A 20,490-nucleotide genomic window follows, 5' to 3' on the forward strand; every position below is an offset into this window, starting at 1 on the left:
TGAGTTAAATGTTTTTTTGCTTTAACCACTTATTTTTAAACTGAAAGATTAAGTTACTCTGAAGTTGTGAGGATAAGGACTATACTGTATTTGTCTCCTACCTAGGACACATAAATAGATGTTCAATAAATATTTTTGGAGTGAATGAATGTACCACTTAAGAACATACCTCAGAAATTAAACTAGAAATTTAGAGCAATCTTCTTAGAGCTTGATTTGCACCAAATCCAAGTTTGCAAAATGTTAACATTAAGGAAGAAGCAATTGCTTTTTGAAAGTCTTCCTTTCATAAAAGAAGTCCTTTAATATTACTAGTTTCCTTAGTTCATGTAAAATATTATTTGGGTTATAAAAATTGATTTTGTGTATAACTGTTCACAGACAATATTTTCACAAATGTGAATATAAAAGTGTTAATGGAAGGCAAACTATGAGTGATACACTTTTCTAGGCAGAGTGTGGAAGAGTTTTTAAGATGAATAACATTTTGCACCTGCTTTTGAGTTGCAGACAATGTGGACTGCTGGGTGAACAGAAGGATTCCAGACAAGAATTCAGGGAAGGACAGTATCAGAAGTTCAGTGACAAGGAAGTGAAGTCACTCACTCCATGGAGTAAAGCTTAAATCCTCTAAATTGCATTTCAGACATTTTACATTGGGTTTTATACTAGGATAAGCATATCTCTAAAGCAAGAAATATGTGACATAGAAAGGATGGGAAATTTCAAAGGGGCATTTGACTCTTATTTGTGTATGTGCCATCACATTTCATGTGCTCAAGAACTGTGCATTTCTACAACTTGTTTCAGTAACTAAAACAGAACACACTGATCTAAAAGAATGAGCAGATGGAATTCAGTCTGGACCTGAGGGAAATGACTTGCCATGTTCATTGGTCCCTGACATGAACTGATCTGAGACAGTGGGATTTTCAGTGTGTTTCACTAGTTGCAAATGTCTTCCAGGCATGCCTTTCAAAAAGCTGGGAGGAAAGGCACACAACAAGTAAAAAATATCATTCTGATAAATCGGTAAGGTCAAAAAATCTCTATCTTGGGTAAAACCCAGTTCAACTACTGAACAAACAGAATCCTCCTTCTAGACTGGTTGCTGCATAAGGTAGTTTTCAAGACACCTTTCTTCTTACTGCAAACTGGGTCAAACTTACCCAAATACTTGGTAACATTTTATGGTACCTGGTATGCACCAATAATTCCTTCTGACCCTTTCTCTCCATAAGCAATCTTGTGGAATTTAATTTCCCATCTTAATATTGTGGGTATTTTCAGGTACCTATATTTGGCCACTTTTAAACTTATTTTACTAAGAGAGTAAAGATCTGTGGTTTAAATTAGAATAAAATCTATGCCAGAGATAACAAAAGGCTTTGGGTTTCTATTTTTCTTATAAATAAAAGGATAAATTGTGTTAATGCAAAAGAATAGGTATGTTTATCTTCCAGATTTTTTTCTAATAGTTAACTGGTTAAACAAAATGTTTTATTTACAGAAATAGAAGGGCCATTCCTCAACACTGTCAGACACTTCCAGCTTAATTAACATGGGTTTGGTGACCTTATCAAGACACAAAATCATATTTTAAAAAATTCACCAAGGAGTTTGAGATATTAAGGTTGGCTACCATGTAGACAAAAAAAAATCTTTTACCCTCTCTCGAGTAATAATTAAACTGATTAGAAATTCTAATAAATTAACCTAAGATATTTAACCCTGTTTTAATCACCTAATACTTCCAGAAAATTATTTTTTCCTTTCCATCAATCTTATACTTTAAAGGAAACTTACTGAATTGCAGATGTACAACCAATATCCCTAGATAGAAAAGAAGGTCATTTTTAGAAGAAACCAATCTCAAATGAAAGCACAGCCTTCTGCATGGTCACATACATATTACACACTCATTACCCACTGTGAAAAAGTAGGTCATTCCTCATTTCTTATTTATTCCCTGGCACAATCAGACCACATGATGAAATGTGAGATGCTTCAAAGTTACTGTCAGGACATGAAACCCAAGACAGTGAGCAGGACAACAGCCACTGGCAACAAGGCAAACTCCAACAAAGTCTGGATTTGGATTTGGTTTTATGTTACTGGAAGCATATTTGCTCTAGTTTTTAATAGTTCATAAGAAACAGAAATCATAATGTATCAACATAGTATCCACCTACAAAGAGTTCAAAAAAGCCAAAGTTTTCCCCTCATTCGCCCTCTTGTTCCACCAACATTTTGAAAACAAAGGAAAAAAAAATTAAAAAAGAGAGAAAGAACACAGAAATGATTTAAATAATTTCAAATCCTTATTAAACATCACTGAAGTGCATTTGATCCATCAGGCTGACTTTCAGTTCTTACCACTAAGACCTTGCAGAGAAACTGGATTTATGTAGTTTTGCCTTCCAGGATTGATCTAGAACTGTAGAGGTGAGATGTGTATGAATATGGGTGTGGGTTTTAAGTCCGTTTTATGAACACGGACACAGGACAATTCTCATCATTTGTAGTAGTCTTTGGAGTCCAATCATGCAGAATAACAGGCAGGTTCAAGTCAGGTCTTGTTGCAAGATAGACATGGCAAGGTGAACAGTTTAATGCTAACTAGGGGTGGGAGATTTGTGTCCATTAGAATATACTGGCCATTGGTCCCACGTAATCAAAAGTTAGATATACAGGAGTCCATATACAGAGGCCTTCCATTTCAGCTTGCTGACCAAGGAAATGTGTCAATGTGAGCCATTTCAGACAGCGAAAAAACTGCCCAAGTGCTAAAAGAAATAAAATCTTATATTTTAATCACATGGAAAATAATTAATATAACTATTTACATTATAACTTGATTGTTGTTCTTAGAGAAAAGAGTTTCCATTCTTGGTTCAATGGTATCTGTGGAAAATGTCTGTCTTTCACAATTAAAACGCATGTGGGGTATTGTGAGTAGGGCGGGGGTGGGATTCCTCCTCAGACCCAAAGTGGGTGGGCTCAAAGATTCCTGGGGCAGCTTGATCCCTTTCTCTGAGCTATAGAAGATAACTTTTTCAGCAAAGCTGATGATCGTGTTCTGTGCAGAGCATAATGCTTTTAAGATTTAGATTGTCATATGTTAAGAGAATCAAATAGAAATAGACTTTGCAGAATTTAGATTTTGCAGTGACTAGTTAAAATTTAAAAGTCTGTTTTGCTTATTGTTTTCTTTTTTCCCCTGGCAGGTCATAAAAGGATTTATGTAATCTCACCTATTCTATTTATTCCATTTGTCAAGGCCTATTTTCGGATTTATCAGTCAGCTGATATCAGTATCCACAGGTAATAATTTTCTGATAATGATAAAAGATTGAGAAAAAAACTATCCAGCTCCTTGGCCTTCAATTAAATAGTTTACTCCAATTGGAGGGAACTGACCAGACTCTGGTCCACCTGTGGGGTACATTCCCTCAAAGCTCAGTCATCAGATTCTTGAAGATGCAAGATTATTATCAGTTTTTATTCCACAAGAAGAAATTTGGTTGTAAGGCCAATGTATCTCTTTTTAACACATTGGTCCACAAAATACATATAAAAAAATCAAACTGGTAGTGGTGGTTTTGCCAAGATCTCCCAACAATCTAGTTCCTCCTGCACATAGGCATACAGCTATCCCTCCTACAAAATACTATAAAACACTTCGTTAAGGATTGCTGTGAAACTACTTGCCCTATAGGAAGTGACAGGTTAGGCCTCTCAGTGTGCCAATTTCACATTCTGAAAGGAAGCCCCCAACTACAGGTAGGACCTTCACTTTTTCCAAGAATATAGACCAGGTGACTTGACACTTCCCTGCCTGAAAAGCAAGAGAGTCCTTTGGAAGTAATAGGTGACTATACAGGAAACATTTGGTTTTTTTTAAGAAAAGAAGACTCAGTGCAGAACATAGTATATTCTCTGAATTTGGTAATAACATAATCACCTCCTGAAGATACTATAATAAAATGGACCCAAGATTGTGAAGGACCAGCGGGCTTTTGAAATGATTATTCTCTGTGTTGGCCCATCACCTGTCTTGCTTTGACAACCTAGGAAAATTAATTCTATAAGCAGTCAAGAAGCTAACCCTTAGCTCAATTTGTACATGATATTTCACTATGAAAGATTTGTTTCATTTTTTCTTGTCCATAGGGAGTTCTGGCTAAAGGGAATCAGCCCCCAAGAGCCATACAACAGGAGAGATCAGACTAGTAGAGTTTAGGGAAGGTGGCAATAGCAGGGGAGGGGCATTGGCTAGTTCTTGCCTGGTTTCATCTGATTGAAAAAAAAAATCACTTCCACAGACATGAGAGAGTCTAACTGTCAAGCAGTTCTAAGATGCTGGCTGGAGATTTTCTTCTGTTTTCTGATGTCATTTTGTGGCTGATGAAATTTCCCTTGTGACTCTCTTTCAACAGCTGCCTGCTCTCTGCACTCAATCCTGTGTGGTTAAAGAGCCGGGAATGGAAAGGCCACAGGTATAGCAAGAGAAGAGCATGGAGAAAGAAGATAAGCAAAGAAAAGGGAATACAGAGAAGAGAAGCTTTAAAAAGGGGGGAGGGAGTTGGGGGAGTGTGACAGAAAGAAAAGTGAGAAAGCTCATGTGATTGGGGAAGCATTTTTAAAATCAGGTTGTCTGCAATATTAACCAAAAACTCTGGCAGCAAGACAGAGAAACTGGGCCCCTGCTATTCCAGGAGACAAGCGGCACAGTCTAACGTTTTTTCTCTCCATTTGAAACAAATGACCTCTTGTCATGAATCCTACTGTGTGAAGCAATACCATAAATGGCAGCATTGCTCCCATAGCGATGGTCAGGGTTGACTCTATTGCTTGAAAAGAGACACAGCTTTCCTACTGTTGTGTTTAAGGCAGTTTTCAGAGCACTGGCATTCTTGTCTGCTCTGTTTTCAAAGGGATTCCATTTGCCAGTCATCTCACACATATCAACCACCCATCCCATGCGTTTCACTTCTTCTTCAGGTGAAATACCACCGCACTGGTGAGCACCAAAATGGTCAGAGTGCAAAGAGCTGTGATGAATACTTCACCAAAGTGAATAAGAAGAGAAGCCTCGACCTGGTCCCTATTATTGCTGAGAAGTCACCCTGGTATCGCCTTGTATAGAACCAGGATGTTTCACAGTGCCTCCTTAAGTGCCCAGGAAAGCACTTTCATTTAATTTGAGCTAAATTCAGGAGATTTTGCTAAACATTGACATAAATGCTTCATGGCTTTTAAGACACTCTATTGCTAAAGCTACTTAGCAGCAGTAACTTATGGGCAGAGTTATTGCTGTCATGTCACCTGCGGTACAAAACTCAGATGATCAGCCCTTCTTGGATTGTTGAAATGTATGAAATAAACAAATAAACATGAAACATCAGCCATATTAAGGAGTCGCGGAAACCCCTGAGGAATGTCTGTGGAAATGTTTTCAAAGGCTAACCTGAGGATCACCCTGGGCTTTGGGTACTTTTTAAGTAATTTCTTTTTTTAATTCTAGAAGAGGGCAGTAATATTTCTTCTCTAAATAAGACCTTGGCAAGGTATAAACCTGGAAAGTAGCACACTCATGGAAAACACAACCTACAATCTGAAAATAGCCTATGTAGGCTCATTTTCTGTTAGGGATACCGTACGGAAGCAATTCCACTCTGTTTCAGGGAAGGGTTCTTACCATCAGATATGTACACACTAACCCTGCCTCTTCACCTGACAGTTGTGACACATAATTTGTAAACAGCAAATGGGGTCTCCTTTCTAAAATATGAATGTCGGTGTCTCCTAGTATCTGGCTAATAATCTCTTTCAGGCCTTCCTCCGCACTGCCCCACCACTCTCTATCAGAGAAAAGACCCTCAGCCTTTATTCCTGCCTTCCTTCTAAAGGTCAAAACACATTTAGCACCTGGAAACTGTTACCCCCTCCCACCCCACACTGTACATAAGCATCACATATGTTCTTTCTAGAAATTGGTATACAGGTGCCATTTAATCAGTTCAAATTTGGAAGCTACATCTTCAAGGGTCCAAGAGAGCTCACTCCCCCCATGTTCCCCCCTTTACATGTTTTCTTGTAAGACATACAGCTTAATCAATTAACAAACTAAATAGCTTATATACTGGCAATATATTACAGATGGGTTTATGTCAGAGTAATAGATCACATGAAATGGACCATGTGGTACCCCAGTGCATGATGTCTTGGTAGAGCCCTGAGGACACGGACAGTAGCATCTCTAAGTAAGTATGCTGTATGAATACAGACACATGCGGATCTGTATCTACATCCATCTGACTAGGCCAAAAGGAGCAGGTAGATGCAAGATAGAGACACACACATGCTGGATGGGACCACTGCACACCTTGTCATGCCATTTGAAAGGGCAGTTACAGGTCGCTGGTTCTGCAGCCATTAAAATTACACTTTATGGAAAAGGCTTCTCTAATTATGTTTGATTTGCTTTCTGTAGTAAGCATCGTTAGAAGAAGACCAAAGCAAGAGCAACTAGAAGTTAAATATACATTTGGCTTAGCTGCAATACAGAACTCTGGAGAAGAAGCAGGCTGAAAGATTTGTTTCAATTTTAGGCTTGGATTCTCTCCCTTGCTGTTTTCTTGTCGTTGCATGTCTGTGTTTGTGTGTGTGCGTGAGTGTCTGCGTGTGTGTGTTCCATCACATCATCTCCTGAAGAACGCTGGGTTTCGCAGGCAGGCGGCTAGTCACCTGCAACAACCCAGGGGTCCTGCCGAGGCTTCCAGGCTGCTGTCAGTGTCAGATGCCAGGGTCTGGTCGGTGGACATGGAGGAGATATCGTTGACAGACGAGGATGGAGGGAGACTCTCACTGGTGTTCACTGCTGCACCTGTGCTAAGAAAATGAAGACCAACATGACTAAACCTGGAACTGGACTCAGCTGAATGTCACTCAGGTTGCAGGCACGGGCAAATATGATAGGGGATGTCTGGTCCATCACTCATTCAACAAACTTTCATAGAACAACGAATACAGAGCACTGTATTAGATGGTGAAAATCAAGATAACAACACAGCATCCCTGGTCACAAGTTATTCACAGGCTAATGCAGTAATTGTCAAATTTCACTCTACCTTAGAGATCACCTGTAATGCTCTTAAAGGAAAACAAAAAAATAAACAATAAAACACCACTAAAAACCCCAATCACCCCTTGTACCTCCAATATTGTAATACAGTTGGCCTTGGGTGAAGTCAAGGCATTTGCATGTTTTAAAAGCTCCCCAGAGACTGTGGTGTCAAGGGCTGAAGACCACTGTTCTATGGAGAAGGCAAATGAGCAAAACCCTTTAATGTAATCATCTGAGCCTGGATGCTTTCAAATTCAGTGAGCTAAAACAAACACACATAAGATGCCTACCCCAGAAATATGGGCTGAGGGGAAGCCCAGTAATCAGAATTACTTGGAGGCTACAGCTCTAGAGAAATGAACGTATATTAAGTAAATATTATTACATAGTCATTAATTTGACATCAAACTTAAAAGTCTATATGGAAAAGCCAACTAGGACTGTGGATGAAAGTTACCATAGACCAAAAAAAGAATAGAAGCTGGAGCACACCTCTTGATTGTGTGTTTACTTTCCAGCAGGCTTGCTTACCTGGGAATCTCCAAATAAGAACTCTGAATTACTAACTTAGATTAATTTGCAAAATTTTAAAAATTTATCTGCTATGTGGGAATATAAAGACTTTGAAACTCTGAGAAGAAACTTGCTCATGGTAATCACTCAGTAAATACTTGCTGAGCTACAACAGCTTTGAGAACCACAAAGGAAAGATGAGCCAGTGGCATTGTAAAATCGGATTAAACCAGAGCACCCTGGAAAGAGTCCAATTACTTTTTCTCTTTATAGATTCTTTATACTCAAGCAATATGGGTGGTAAAATGTATGTTTTGTGAAATAGTTCGCTATTAAAAATATCTAACGTATAAGCATCTAAAATAAGAGATGAGGAATTCTCACTACATTGTATTTTATTTGAGCAAATATAGTGTGTAAGATATATTTGGTGAAAATCATAAATCCCAAATAAGATAGTGTTATCAGATAGATCTAATAATTCAGAAAAAAAATCTAATGAAGTGGAGAGGTTAACACAATCTCTTTGTTCCTGGCGTAGACATTTGTTGCCTGCGGAAAAAATGTGATTAAAATGAGACATTTGGACTTCCCTGGTGGCGCAGTGGTTAAGAATCCGCCTGCCAATGCAGGGGACATGGGTTCGAGCCCTGATTCAGGAAGATTCCACATGCACAGAGCAACTGAGCTCGTGCACCACAACTACTCAGCCTTCACTCCAGAGCCCATGAGCCACAACTACTGAGCCCGCATGCCACGACTACTGAAGCCCATGCGCCTAGAGCCCATGCTCCGCAACAAGAGAAGGCACCAGAATGAGAAGCCCGCACACCACAACGAAGAGTAGCCCCCGCTCACCGCAACTAGAGAAAGCCCGCGTACAGCAACAGAGACCCAATGCAGCAATAAGTAAATAAATAAATAAATAAATAAATAACAAATATATTTTTAAAAATGTGACAGTATCTGGAGAGGACACACACACATAAACTAAAACAGATTATATGTACCCTATATGCTTTTTAAATTTTTGTTTGTTGATTATAAATATATTTATGTAAACTATGAGAAATATAAAAAATACAGGAAAAAAGGTAACAATATGCACTCATCCTCAAATTAATGATAAGAATGGTTAAACTTCTGTTATATTTCTTTCTAGTCTTTTTGCTAGGAAGTTTCTTTAACTGTAATCATTTAATGTATATCCATTTGTATCCTGTATTTTCATACACAAAAGGCTTATGCATTTTTCATGTTCTTTAAACTCTTAAAAGTATCTGTACTTCCTAATCTTAAGTATCTCTAGATTTTTAAATCTGTCTTGTTAACATCTTCCTGTAAATAATTTTACTCTCATTATCAGAAAAAATATATAATGTGAAGTTATCTGGTTTCAATTTATTCCAACTTTACTTAATTATATCCTTTACAGATATGGTGCAGAGCTAGTTCATTTCCTCTCATGACATATGCTAGTAGATTTCCTATATCAGCAGACAACCCTTGATTACATAGCCCAAATACCCAGCTCTGCTTTTCTCCTTGATTCTAGATTAAATTATACCACCATCCTCATGTTCTTTCATCAGCTTTGGCCTGTAATAATTGAGCATCACTGTGATAGGCTTCTCAGAATCATATTCAATTTTTCCACATCATTATTAAAGGGTAGCGATTAAAACTAGATATAGGATTCTAATAAAGACTTGATCAATTGTGGGCCAACAGAGTGAGATTACTGTCCATTTATCTCCTAGATGATATATCCCTATACTACAGATGGCTTTCAAATCACAGTACTAGAGTTTAGATTTGACTTGAAATATAAAATATTGCCCATGTAAATTTTTTTAACAGTTTCATTGAGACAAAATTCACAAATCTAATTTGTACAATTCAATGTTGTTTTAGGATAGTCACAAAGTTGTGCAACCATCACAAGAATCAATTTGTAGTGTTTTCATCACCCCAAAAGGAAACCTTATACTCTGTTTCTTACCAACCTGAGGCAATGACTAACTTACTTTCTGTCTCTATAAAATTGTCTATTCTGGACATATCAGTTAAATGGAATCATACAATATGTGACCTTTTGTGACTGGTTTCTTTCACACAGCATAATATTTTCAAGGTTCATTTAAATCACTACTTCATTCCTTTTTATGGCTGAATAACATTCTACTGTATGAATACATCACTTTTATTTAACTATTATTAGTCACTGGTCATTTGATGGACATTTAGGTTGTTTCTACTTTTTGGCTATTATGAATAATGTTGTTATGAGCATTAATGTACAAGGTTTTATTTCTCTTGGGTAAATACTTAAGAGGAGAATTGCTGGGTCATAGAATAGCTCTATGTTTAATATTTGAGGAACAGTCAAACTATTTTTCAAAATGGCTTCATCAGTTTACATTCCTACCAGCAGTGTATGAGGGATCCAATTTTCCCCTATCCTCTCCAACACTTATTATCTACCTTTTTGATGATAGCCATCCTAAGGTATGTGAAATGGTATCTCATTGTGATTTATTTGCATTTTCCTGATGGCTAATTATGTTGAGCATCTTTTCATGTGCTTGTTAAACATTTGTATATCTTCTTTGGAGAAATGTCTGTTCAGATACTTTGGCCATTTTTTAAATTGTGTTATGTTCTTTTTATTAGTGGATTGTAAGAGTTCTTTATATATTATGGATACAAGTCCCTTATCATGTAAGATTTGCTGATGTTTTCCTCCTATTCTATGGATTGTCTTTTCACTTTCTTTTCTTTTTTTTTTTCTCGGTACGCGGGCCTCTCACTGTTGTGGCCTCTCCCATTGCGGAGCACAGGCTCCAGATGCACAGGCTCAGCGGCCATGGCTCACGAGCCCAGCCGCTCCATGGCATGTGGGACCTTCCTGGACCGGGGCACGAACCCGTGTCCCCTGCATCAGCAGGTGGACTCTCAACCACTGTGCCACCAGGGAAGCCCTCTTTTCACTTTCTTGATGGTGTCTTTTGAAGCACACTTTTTAAATATTAAGTTGGATTTAACTATGTTTTTTGTCATTTGTGCTTTTAGTGTCATATCTAAGAAACCATTTCCTAACCAAAGATCATGAAGATTTACTCCTACGCTTTATAATTTTACCCCTTACATTTAAGTCTATGATCCATTTTGTGTTTCATTTTTGCATATGATGAGGTAGAGATTCACCTTCATTCTTTTGCATGTGGAGATCTAGTTATTCCAGCTCCAATTACTGAAAAGACTATTCTTTGCCCATGGAATTGTCTTGAAATCCTTGTTAAAAATCAATTGACCATAAATATAAGGCTTTATTTCTGCACGCTGAATTTCATTTCAATGATCTGTATGTGTATATTCATGCAAATACCACACTGTCTTGACTATTACAGGTTTATGGTAAGTTTTGAAATAAGGAAGTGTGAATCCTCCAACTGTGTTCTTTTTCAAGATTGTTTTAGCTATTCTGTGTCCCTTGGCTTAATGCAAACCAAAAAGTATTTTAAAGTATCTCAACAAAATAGACCTGGTATCCTTTTGAGATAAGCTTTTTCTCCTTTCCTGGTTGAAATTGATGATGTGGACCTGTTCCAATCGTCACAGTGAAAGCTGAGTACTGATTCAAGCAGGGTGAGATAAGACTCAGCTGAGATTAGGCTCCCTTATAAGATTGATGTTTACAAATAAACAAAAACCCACAACAATGGCAGCTAGAGAAATTATACAAAAAATATTGAGGAAATTTCCCCAGTAAAACACAAATTTTTATCTATAAATAATTCTGAATGAAGGCAACAAAAGTCAGGGCAGCTTTTAATAAATTCTTCATATACAGAGGATCACATTCCTACTGCACCTATTTTATAATCAGCATATTTTCAACGTATTTACCATTCTAAATGTTATGCCATATGGGTTAGCCCGTTATATATAGTTTTGTCACATGATTACTTCATGTTTATGTTTCCCTTGCTTCTTTTGATTTCTTTCATTATATTTCTTAATTTCTTCTATCTTCCTCTATCCCAACTCTTGAGCACAGAATAAGTACTCAGTTTAACAAAACGCTGAGTATCTTTTGTGTGTACTCTTCTAGAGAGGTTCTGTGAGGGAAAGCAAATTTCTCCCTGCTATGAAATGGATGAAACTGCTGACCTAGTTTTGGCCCAGGGAAATCACTTTGTTGTAGTTGTCTTTCTTCTCCTTTTGTTCATCAGCTGGCTTTCTGTAATTTCTATCTTCTATGTTGGAATGGTCCTGCCATCTATTTTATCAAAGTTGAATGCAAATTATAGTTGGTATTCAGTTACTCAAAGTTCAGAATCTTTATCAGCTGTATTTCTAGGGTTCCGTAGATTATTGTTCCTGATTTCTTATAGCACAAATGTATTAAAAGAGGTTCTCAACCTCTCTTCTAATGCTTCCTCTATAAAATCTCCATTTCATTCCCATGAGAAGTGTTGTATGAGAAGAGTTCCTCTTTATACAGTGCTATGATGGGAGAATCATGTGTATTATCTAGTGGTGTGCTGGAGTAGCTTTTAGCGGCTTTTGAGAGTCAGTTATTAACATTTCTTTCCAACTCTGCCCTCACTGATGTCACATCAGTAGCTTGAAGTTGATCACAGTGAGAATATTTACAGCATAGAAATTAGTAAATGCTATAATCAGTCATTTATTTAAAAGAGATGGTTGTTAAAAATTGTCCCCCACTATAATATAAAAAAACTTTTACTTTTGTATTACTTTTTCTATTGCACCATAATATATGCCTCTTGACTGTAGGCACCTCTGGCTTTACAGGATGATCCTCTCAAGTCTGTTTTTTGTGTAGGCAATAAATGAACATTTAAACCATAAAACCAAACACAAATAATAGAAAGGTCCAGACATAGATTTTGGTTTCAAGTTATTAGTTTACTGCCAAACAGTTTGTGACAATCTTTTAAATAGAACTGAACTGAATTGAACTTGATTATAATGTCCACTTGCCCAGGATATACTAGCAGTGTGATAAATATCCCTTCTTCCTATATTGTTTTCAGAGAAATCAGTAAAGATACACATTTTTTAAAATGTTTTATCATCAGTAAAGCATTACAAATTTTTGTCAATAAAAATGTCATTTAAATTAACTGAAAATACTAACAGAGTTGCAAACAAAAAATACTAGCTACTTTCAACTTTACCCGGAAAAAATTAGGTTTTATGGAAAGAAGTAACTTACAATAACAAAAATTTATCAGCTAGAAGTTATCTAGCCAAAGGTATTCATTATTTCAGGGGAAAAGGTTGTGCTGCTTTTTAAAGGAAATTATTTTCCTGACCTATCCAAACATTAAAAAAAAGTAGACACAAAGAATTAGAAGAATTACTATAATTTTTAAAAAATCACTGAGATATATTCCTTCTCTGTCTTTGTGATCTTCAGCTTCAATTTGTTTGGGGCTGAGGTTTTTAAGTAAAAAAATTATTGGACTAGATCTGTGACTAATTGGGAGGGACACACTCCCATGGGGTGCAGAATATGGAGGGGGAAGGGCTATATGTTAAAATCACCTGAAGAGCTTTATCTTCCATGTAGAGTTTCTAAAAAATCTCTACCCATCCTGATGTTAAGCATTCCTATCTTGCTGAGTCATTGTTACTTGTGGGAGTTTTCCTTCTCAGGCACAATGAGGCAGTGAACAGACTGAGAGCTAGATGACTTCCTAGTCTGTTCTAGCTCTAACGTTCTATAACAAATACTTTTAGATGAAAATTTATTTATATTCACGGACTGCTATTCCCTCAGCAATCTTTGCAAATCAATTCAGAAAGCAAGCAGCCATGCTATTGAAAATAAATCACTATTCAAGTGAAATCAGATAGCAGAAGGGAGTACAATTATTTACTTAGAAATGTATCTGAGGTTTAGATTTATTACTTATTGATATACAAGTCCATCAATAAATTTCAAACCTGTGTATTATTAGGCAAATGTACATTTAACTTCCTATTTACATTTTAAAAAGCATCACTAAAACATGAGTTTGGGTATTAGAACAATTTTGTCACTGAGAAACCGCATTAACTTATTCCCTTGCTGCAGGGCTCCCAGCATTGTTGTGACTGAATATTAAGGGAGTCTATGTTGTAATATCACTTCATCCTAGTTATTTACAAAATAAAATGTGATATGCAACATTAATGAGAAAAGGTGAATATAATGAAGAATGCAAAAAAAGCTGAGTTTTCAAAAGTTTTCTTGGTAATTGCTTTTTCTTTCCAGCATAGGTTACTGCATATATATATATATATATATATATATATATATATACCGTGCACACACACACACACACACACACACACACACACATACACAGTAGTGTTCCAATAAAAATTTAACAATTGGCTCTCCGGGGGGAGGAATGCCTTGATTTGTAGAGTCAGCCAATTTCTATGTCTTAAATCTTACATGGTAGATTTCAAGCTACAATATGAGGTCAAAAAACTCATAGTTGGATGTATACAAGTGGCTCTCATGAGCTGCAAGAGTCAACTCCAGCACATGGCTATTCTATGTCTCCACATGATGCACACAAATACATCAGACACAAATATGTCATATAATATATATTATACATATGATTTCTCAAAATTAAGCCAGCAATATTTTCCTTTAAAATCATGTTGTGAAAGACTGAATCCATAATCATTTTAACTATAAATTGTTTAAGCCAGTCAACTATAGTTTAGAGCATGCGTAGAAGGTAGATAATTTAGTATTGTTACAGGTAGTTGGAATGGTTAAAAAATAGTTTGGTCTTTTCACATGCACATAGAGCCTACATGGCATATTTTATAATTAATCATTAACATATTAAACTAAACAGGCATGCAAAAGAAATTGAGGAATATGCATTTCTAAAAATGAATAAATCAAACAACCACCTGAAAGCAGCAAACCTTTATATCTGAAGCATGAGCAAATGCCAAAAGCAACAATTTATGTACTGATACTTGGTTAATTTAACTTCATGGTGATTAATAGGGTGAATAAATATTTATTGGCTAAGAACATACTGAATCGCATACTATATTAAAGTTATAATCCTGTCCTGAATTCTGTCTTTGGAATAGCACCAAGAAACATGCTGAGGGAGGACCTGAGCAGCAATTTTCAAATATTTATCAAGCTACTATTATATGCAAGGCACAACACTCAGGCACTGCATGATACACAAAGGTGAATACATACCATCTTTCTTCTCAGTGAATTTCAATCAATAAGGGTAATAAGACTATGTTTAAAATACAGGTACTAGTAGGACCCATATGAAGAAAAGATCCTATTCTTTGGGAAGATATGAGAAGTATTTTGGAACAGATATAAAAAATATTTTGGAACAAGGTGATATTCAATAAGAGAATACTTATGAATGGGCAGCATTCCAAAAAGTGGGGATCCAGTCAAGTAAGACAATGGCAATACAGGACCCTAGAATTGGTATAGTATGAAAGGTGGAAAAACGTGGATTACAGAGGGCTATCCATGTCAGGGAGAGGTTACTAGGCTTAAATTATAAGTGATGCAAAGCCATTGGAGGCATTGATCAGTGGAATAATTGCTCAAACCTATAGTTTTGAAATATCAACTTAGGTAGAGACTGAAGTCTGGAAAATTATTTCAGGAAAACTTCAATCATAACGCTGTTAAAGGAAAGCCATGGTAATTAGATGTAAGACATCCAGCAAACAAAATTTTTAGGATGTAGAAAATGACTCAGTCATAAGGTGAGTATGGAGTAAAAGATCAATCAGGGGTTTCAGTCTGGGAGGCTAAGAAAATAGAGCTGCCATTAATAGAAATGGGAAAGTTGAGAAAAAATTTACTGCTGAGTGGGTGAGTCTAAATAGAGATTTTAAACAAATTGAGTCTGAATTGGCAGCAATCTCATGCATTCTGGCCAATATTTTAATTTCTCTATGACTAGTTATATTCATCATTAAATATTGTAGTGGAATTCGTTTATTTTCCAGTCATTCCAGAAATAACAAACTGCTCTGTAAACTAGTCTTCGGCTTTATTCACCTTAAATGTATTTCTTGCAAACTTAAAAAGGATTTACTCGGTCAGGACTCAGGTTCATCTATTCAGAGCATGTAGAAATTATTTATGTCAATAGCCTTAGACACTGTTCAGGAAAATCATCCAACACTTGGGATTAGTGCAAAAAATGAGCATGTAACTTTTTAATATCATACTTGGGCATTTTTTTTTTTTTTTTTGCAGTACGCGGGCCTCTCACTGTTGTGGCCTCTCCCGCCGCAGAGCACAGGCTCTGAACGCACAGGCCCAGCGGCCATGGCTCATGGGCCCAGCCGCTCCGCGGCATGTGGGATCTTCCCGGACCAGGGCACGAACCCGCGTCCCCTGCATCGGCAGGCGGACTCTCAACCACTGCGCCACCAGGGAAGCCCAATACTTGAGCAATTTTTAACAAGCCCTCCTAAGGGTCATCTGACTGTTTTGTGGAACATAACTTTTTGGACTTAATATTCTCAATTGATTAGGGTCCAGACGTTTTACAACACTGTAAACTCGTAGAAAGCTGATAAAGTGAAACTCTGTTTGTTTGTTTTTTTCTGCCTGGTAGAAAACATAACCACAAAGATAGGTCTGGTTGCCCTGTAGGACATTTACAAGTTTTGATTTAATTTAGTAATCTTATTTCAGTGTTCTTTTTTCCACAGACTATGTAAATCCTAATTTCTCATATCTTCATGGAACTGCTATTCTGCCATTTCCCTCATTAATGAGTTAAAAGAAACTTCTTCATGCAATCACTTTATTTTTGCATAAGAATTATGGTTTTAATGATTAAAGAATTAGGCCTTAATAACATACAAATTTTGTTCCTTTACCAAATACTTAAACCTTTCTTCATATGGCAGACCATTCATTAATTAATGATTAATTGATCTCACTTGTACCATTTCTAATCCCATTTTTCCCACTCTGAGCTGTGCAGTTTACATAAAATGAATCATGGGAATAAGAAGACTTTTGTAGAAGTGTTGTGAAAGTATTGAAAAGAGAATTATGAATTTTTATGTCATCACAGATTAGTTGCTGTGGAGACCTGGTTGGGGCCAAGGGGAAAGTGGAGGAGGAGATGAGCAGAAGATGGGGCGTTCTGGAGTGGGTGGCATGATTCTGAGCTCTTTGTAAAAAGGAAAAAGGATGAATTCATGATAATTTCAAATAAAGATGACACTCTGCTAAACTTGTCCAGTCCCAGCCTGAGATGCTAGGTCACCCTTCACTGGATTCTGGTATTTTGTCTTCTTAATGATTATAAGAAAATATGTTCTGGCCATTATGGGAATTCTTAAGGTAAGGAGTCTTTCTGCCTTAGCAGGTGGTATCTTGAGGCTGTAGGATTCAGTCTTTGAGTTCTTTAATCAGCAGCAGATGGAACATGCAGGTAAGTTAGAAGCAGCTTCTACAGACCTGTATTGATATGGATGCTAGGCTGAATAAATAGGGTGGGTAGACTACCAACCCCAATGATTCCCTTAACCCTCTTTGAGGAAAGGGAAGACTTGAGATAGAATTGGACGTTTCCTCAAATCTAGAGGTGAGAAACGCAGGTCATACAAGAATTGCATCTGTTTGGGCATCAGAGGGGCTGTGGGTACAAACTAAAGAGCAGTTATCAGTGTGAAGAATTGATTAATTCATTCTACCTGTTTCCCAAAGCAAGTTAAAGTGCATGGTAACCTCCATACCACTATGGAGAAGACTATGGAAGTTCCCTAAAAAACTAAATATGGAACCACCATATGACCCAGCAATCCCACTCCTGGGCATAGACCCTGAGAAAACCATAATTCAAAAAGGCACATGCACCCCAATGTTCATTGCAGCACTATTCACAATAGCCAGGACAGGGAAGCAAGCTAAATGCCCATTGACAGATGAATGGATAAAGAAGATGTAGTACATATATACAATGGAATATTACTCAGCCATAAAAAGTAACAAAATAATGCCATCTGCAGCAACATGAACCTAGAGATTGTTATACTGAGTGAAGTAAGTCAGGCAGAGAAAGACAAATATCACATGATATCACTTATATGTGGAATCTAAAAAAAAATGGTGCAAATGAACTTATTTACAAAACAGAAATAGAGTCACAAATGTAGAAAACAAACTTATGGTTACCAGGAGGGAAAGGGAGGGGAGGGATAAATTGGGAGATTGGGATTGATATATACACACACTACTATACATAAAATGGATAACTAACAAGGACCTACTGTACAGCACAGGGAACTCTACTTAAACCTCTATAATAACCAATATGGGAAAAGAATCTAAAAAAGGGTGGATATATGTATATGTATAACTGATTCACTTTGCTATACACCTGAAACTAACACAACATTGTAAATCAACTATACTTCAATAAAAAGTATAAAAAAATAAAGATGGAAATGAAAAAATAAAGTGCATGGGAAAAAATTATACATCAAAGGTAGGACACCAGGTCTACTTTCCTCTAAACTAATAATCTGCAGCCTACATTTTTGCCAGCATGATCTAAGTGTTGTTTAAATCTAAAGATATTCTCTTTCTATTCAAAGTGTAAGTCTTAGGAAAAATATACTAGCATTAATAAGTATAAGTAAATTACCTCAAATAATTCTAAAGCACATTAGTAAGATCAGTAAAATATGTATATGTACAAATGTGTGTTAGATTCTGTAGATTGCAAACTGAAATATTTTCTATGCTGACTTTAATTGAATCTCATCTTGGTTAAGGCTTCAACTATGGTTACATCAACCTTGCTAAGAGTGCAAACATTAGAGTGAATGAAGGAAAAGGTTTTGGCTGGAGGGATTCCTGAACTCTACATTGACTCGGTGGTCAAGAGGGCATTATGGTTCTGAATTTTGATGAGGCACAGTTACCCTTTAACCAGCCCATGTTAACATTTCTTTAAGATTCCTTATTATCTTAAAATAAATTCTGAAAGAACTCTTGTGCTAGGTCATTATAATCAGAATAATCAGAATGAATGCCACACTAAATATCAAAAGAATAAAACTAAAATCATTTGAGGGAAAAACAGTCATGTGATATTAGTTCATGTGCTCTATTGGCAATGTTATTGACCACAATCTCTCCTTAAGGCCAAGAAAAATACACGAGTATTGGTTTATTGGTTATTCACTGAGAGTGAGTACCTGAAGGAGAAGGCTGTCCTTTCACAACACCATTCTTAGTCTTTTCTTCTGAATTCATGACTTCCTTGTAAATAAGTTCTGTAAGAAACAGTTATCAGTGTTATAAAAGTCAATTTTCTCCTTAACCCAAAGAGGAGATTCATTAGTTACTGACAAGTAATAACATGTTGGTGGGGCTGAGTAAATTACAAACCAAGTGGAATTTCTTTACTCTTCTATTTCTACATTTTCTTGAAATAACACAGAGCCTGGCAAAAGTAGGTGCTCAATAAAGCATTTGACCAAGAAAATGTATGAAGAGTACACGTTACTTGTTTTCTGAATTCTTTGGGAGATTTCTGATGCATTCTAATTTTATCTCTTATGGATTTTAATGGCTCAGTTTTGAACCTCCATTTTTCTTTTATGTTCACTTCCTAAGAGATACACATATTCTTCTTGTGGCTTTATATTGTTACTTTCTATCAGTTTTCCAACTCTTATTCATCTTTTTGCTAGATTCAAATCTTGGATTTGTAAAACTAAACTTGCATAAAATCCAACATTAAAAAATTATTATATTTATTCCCAAACTTGCATCCATTTCTGGCTTTTTCATTACTAGAATTAAAAATATGTATATCTTCATTACTTTTTACTTTATAGCTTTTAGCTACAAATTATTCTGTGCCATTCATTCGTGCTTTGCAATGGCTTACAATTTATATAATCATCATCCTTTACAGGTATTTCTTCAGTTTTTCAGAATTTAGTCTATGTCCATCCTCCTCGAGTGATATTTATACCCTATCACTTACCTAATCATGAACACCTGAGTGCCTTCTGGTCCTTATTTAGATCAAATCAAGTCTTTTTCTGTCTATCATCCTCATCTTTTTTTTTTACTTGATCTACTGTTTATACGTGCTTATTCTTCCATACTCTCCAACATGACCTCTTGAACAGGGGATTCTCTTTACTAACTTTATAACACTTTTTGCTCATTCTTACCGGTTGGTTTCCTCTTATATCTTCATTCTGGTATTTTCCTCAATTTTTTTTTTCTTTTCCAAACTTATAATTGTTAATTCTTTCAAGGTTGCTCAAATGTTTCTTCCCTTCAGATCTCCCCTTTATGTTCCTCCTCATAATGACCTAATCATGTGTTATAATCTGCATTTGGCTTTATCATATTTATTCTACTCTGTGGTTATTTATGTTAGTGGAACAATTCTTCTCTACCTTGTCTTACCCTGACTATGACCTTGATCATGCAGTATGTGTTTGAAAAAGTTTTCTTGAAAAAAAAGTTAATTAATGTATTCATTTACTCTTTTCTTACTTTAAAGGAGAATAAGCCACTCAGATACATGAATTTTCATTTAAATTCTCGAGTCCTATAAATCAAGTGAATGAATTCATATATTCACTATCTTTTATTCTATGATGACTAAAACCATCTCAGGCATAATTTTATCCATTTTATGTGATAATTTTATGTATAAACATGGAATGTTTAATTCTGAAATTTTTAATTAAAGTTTGCCCTCCACCATGACAAATATTTTGACAATCAGTACTATTTTTTATAAAGTGTCAGTAATTAATTC

The 20,490-nt window shown here is 36.2% G+C and overlaps 1 protein-coding gene across 15 annotated transcripts in view; it reads right to left on the reverse strand.

The window, feature by feature from the left end:
• Positions 1–2,955: 2,955 nt before the first annotated feature.
• The window catches only part of MAPK10 (mitogen-activated protein kinase 10), a 623,441-nt gene continuing 605,906 nt past the window's right edge, over positions 2,956–20,490 (reverse strand). For 14 of the 15 annotated variants that reach the window (XM_067736530.1, XM_067736535.1, XM_067736531.1 and 11 more), the window contains 2 exons: positions 18,902–18,979; positions 2,956–6,889 (listed from right to left, as the gene is read on the reverse strand). In XM_067736530.1, the coding sequence (XP_067592631.1) occupies positions 6,747–6,889; positions 18,902–18,979 (221 nt within the window). In that variant the 3' untranslated portion in view covers positions 2,956–6,746. Of the gene's footprint in view, positions 6,895–18,901; positions 18,980–20,490 lie in introns of all 15 variants that reach the window. The other variant, XM_067736536.1, reaches the window with a different exon arrangement.

Source organism: Pseudorca crassidens, chromosome 4, assembly GCF_039906515.1.
Source record: "Pseudorca crassidens isolate mPseCra1 chromosome 4, mPseCra1.hap1, whole genome shotgun sequence".
Taxonomy (NCBI): Eukaryota; Metazoa; Chordata; class Mammalia; order Artiodactyla; family Delphinidae; genus Pseudorca; species Pseudorca crassidens.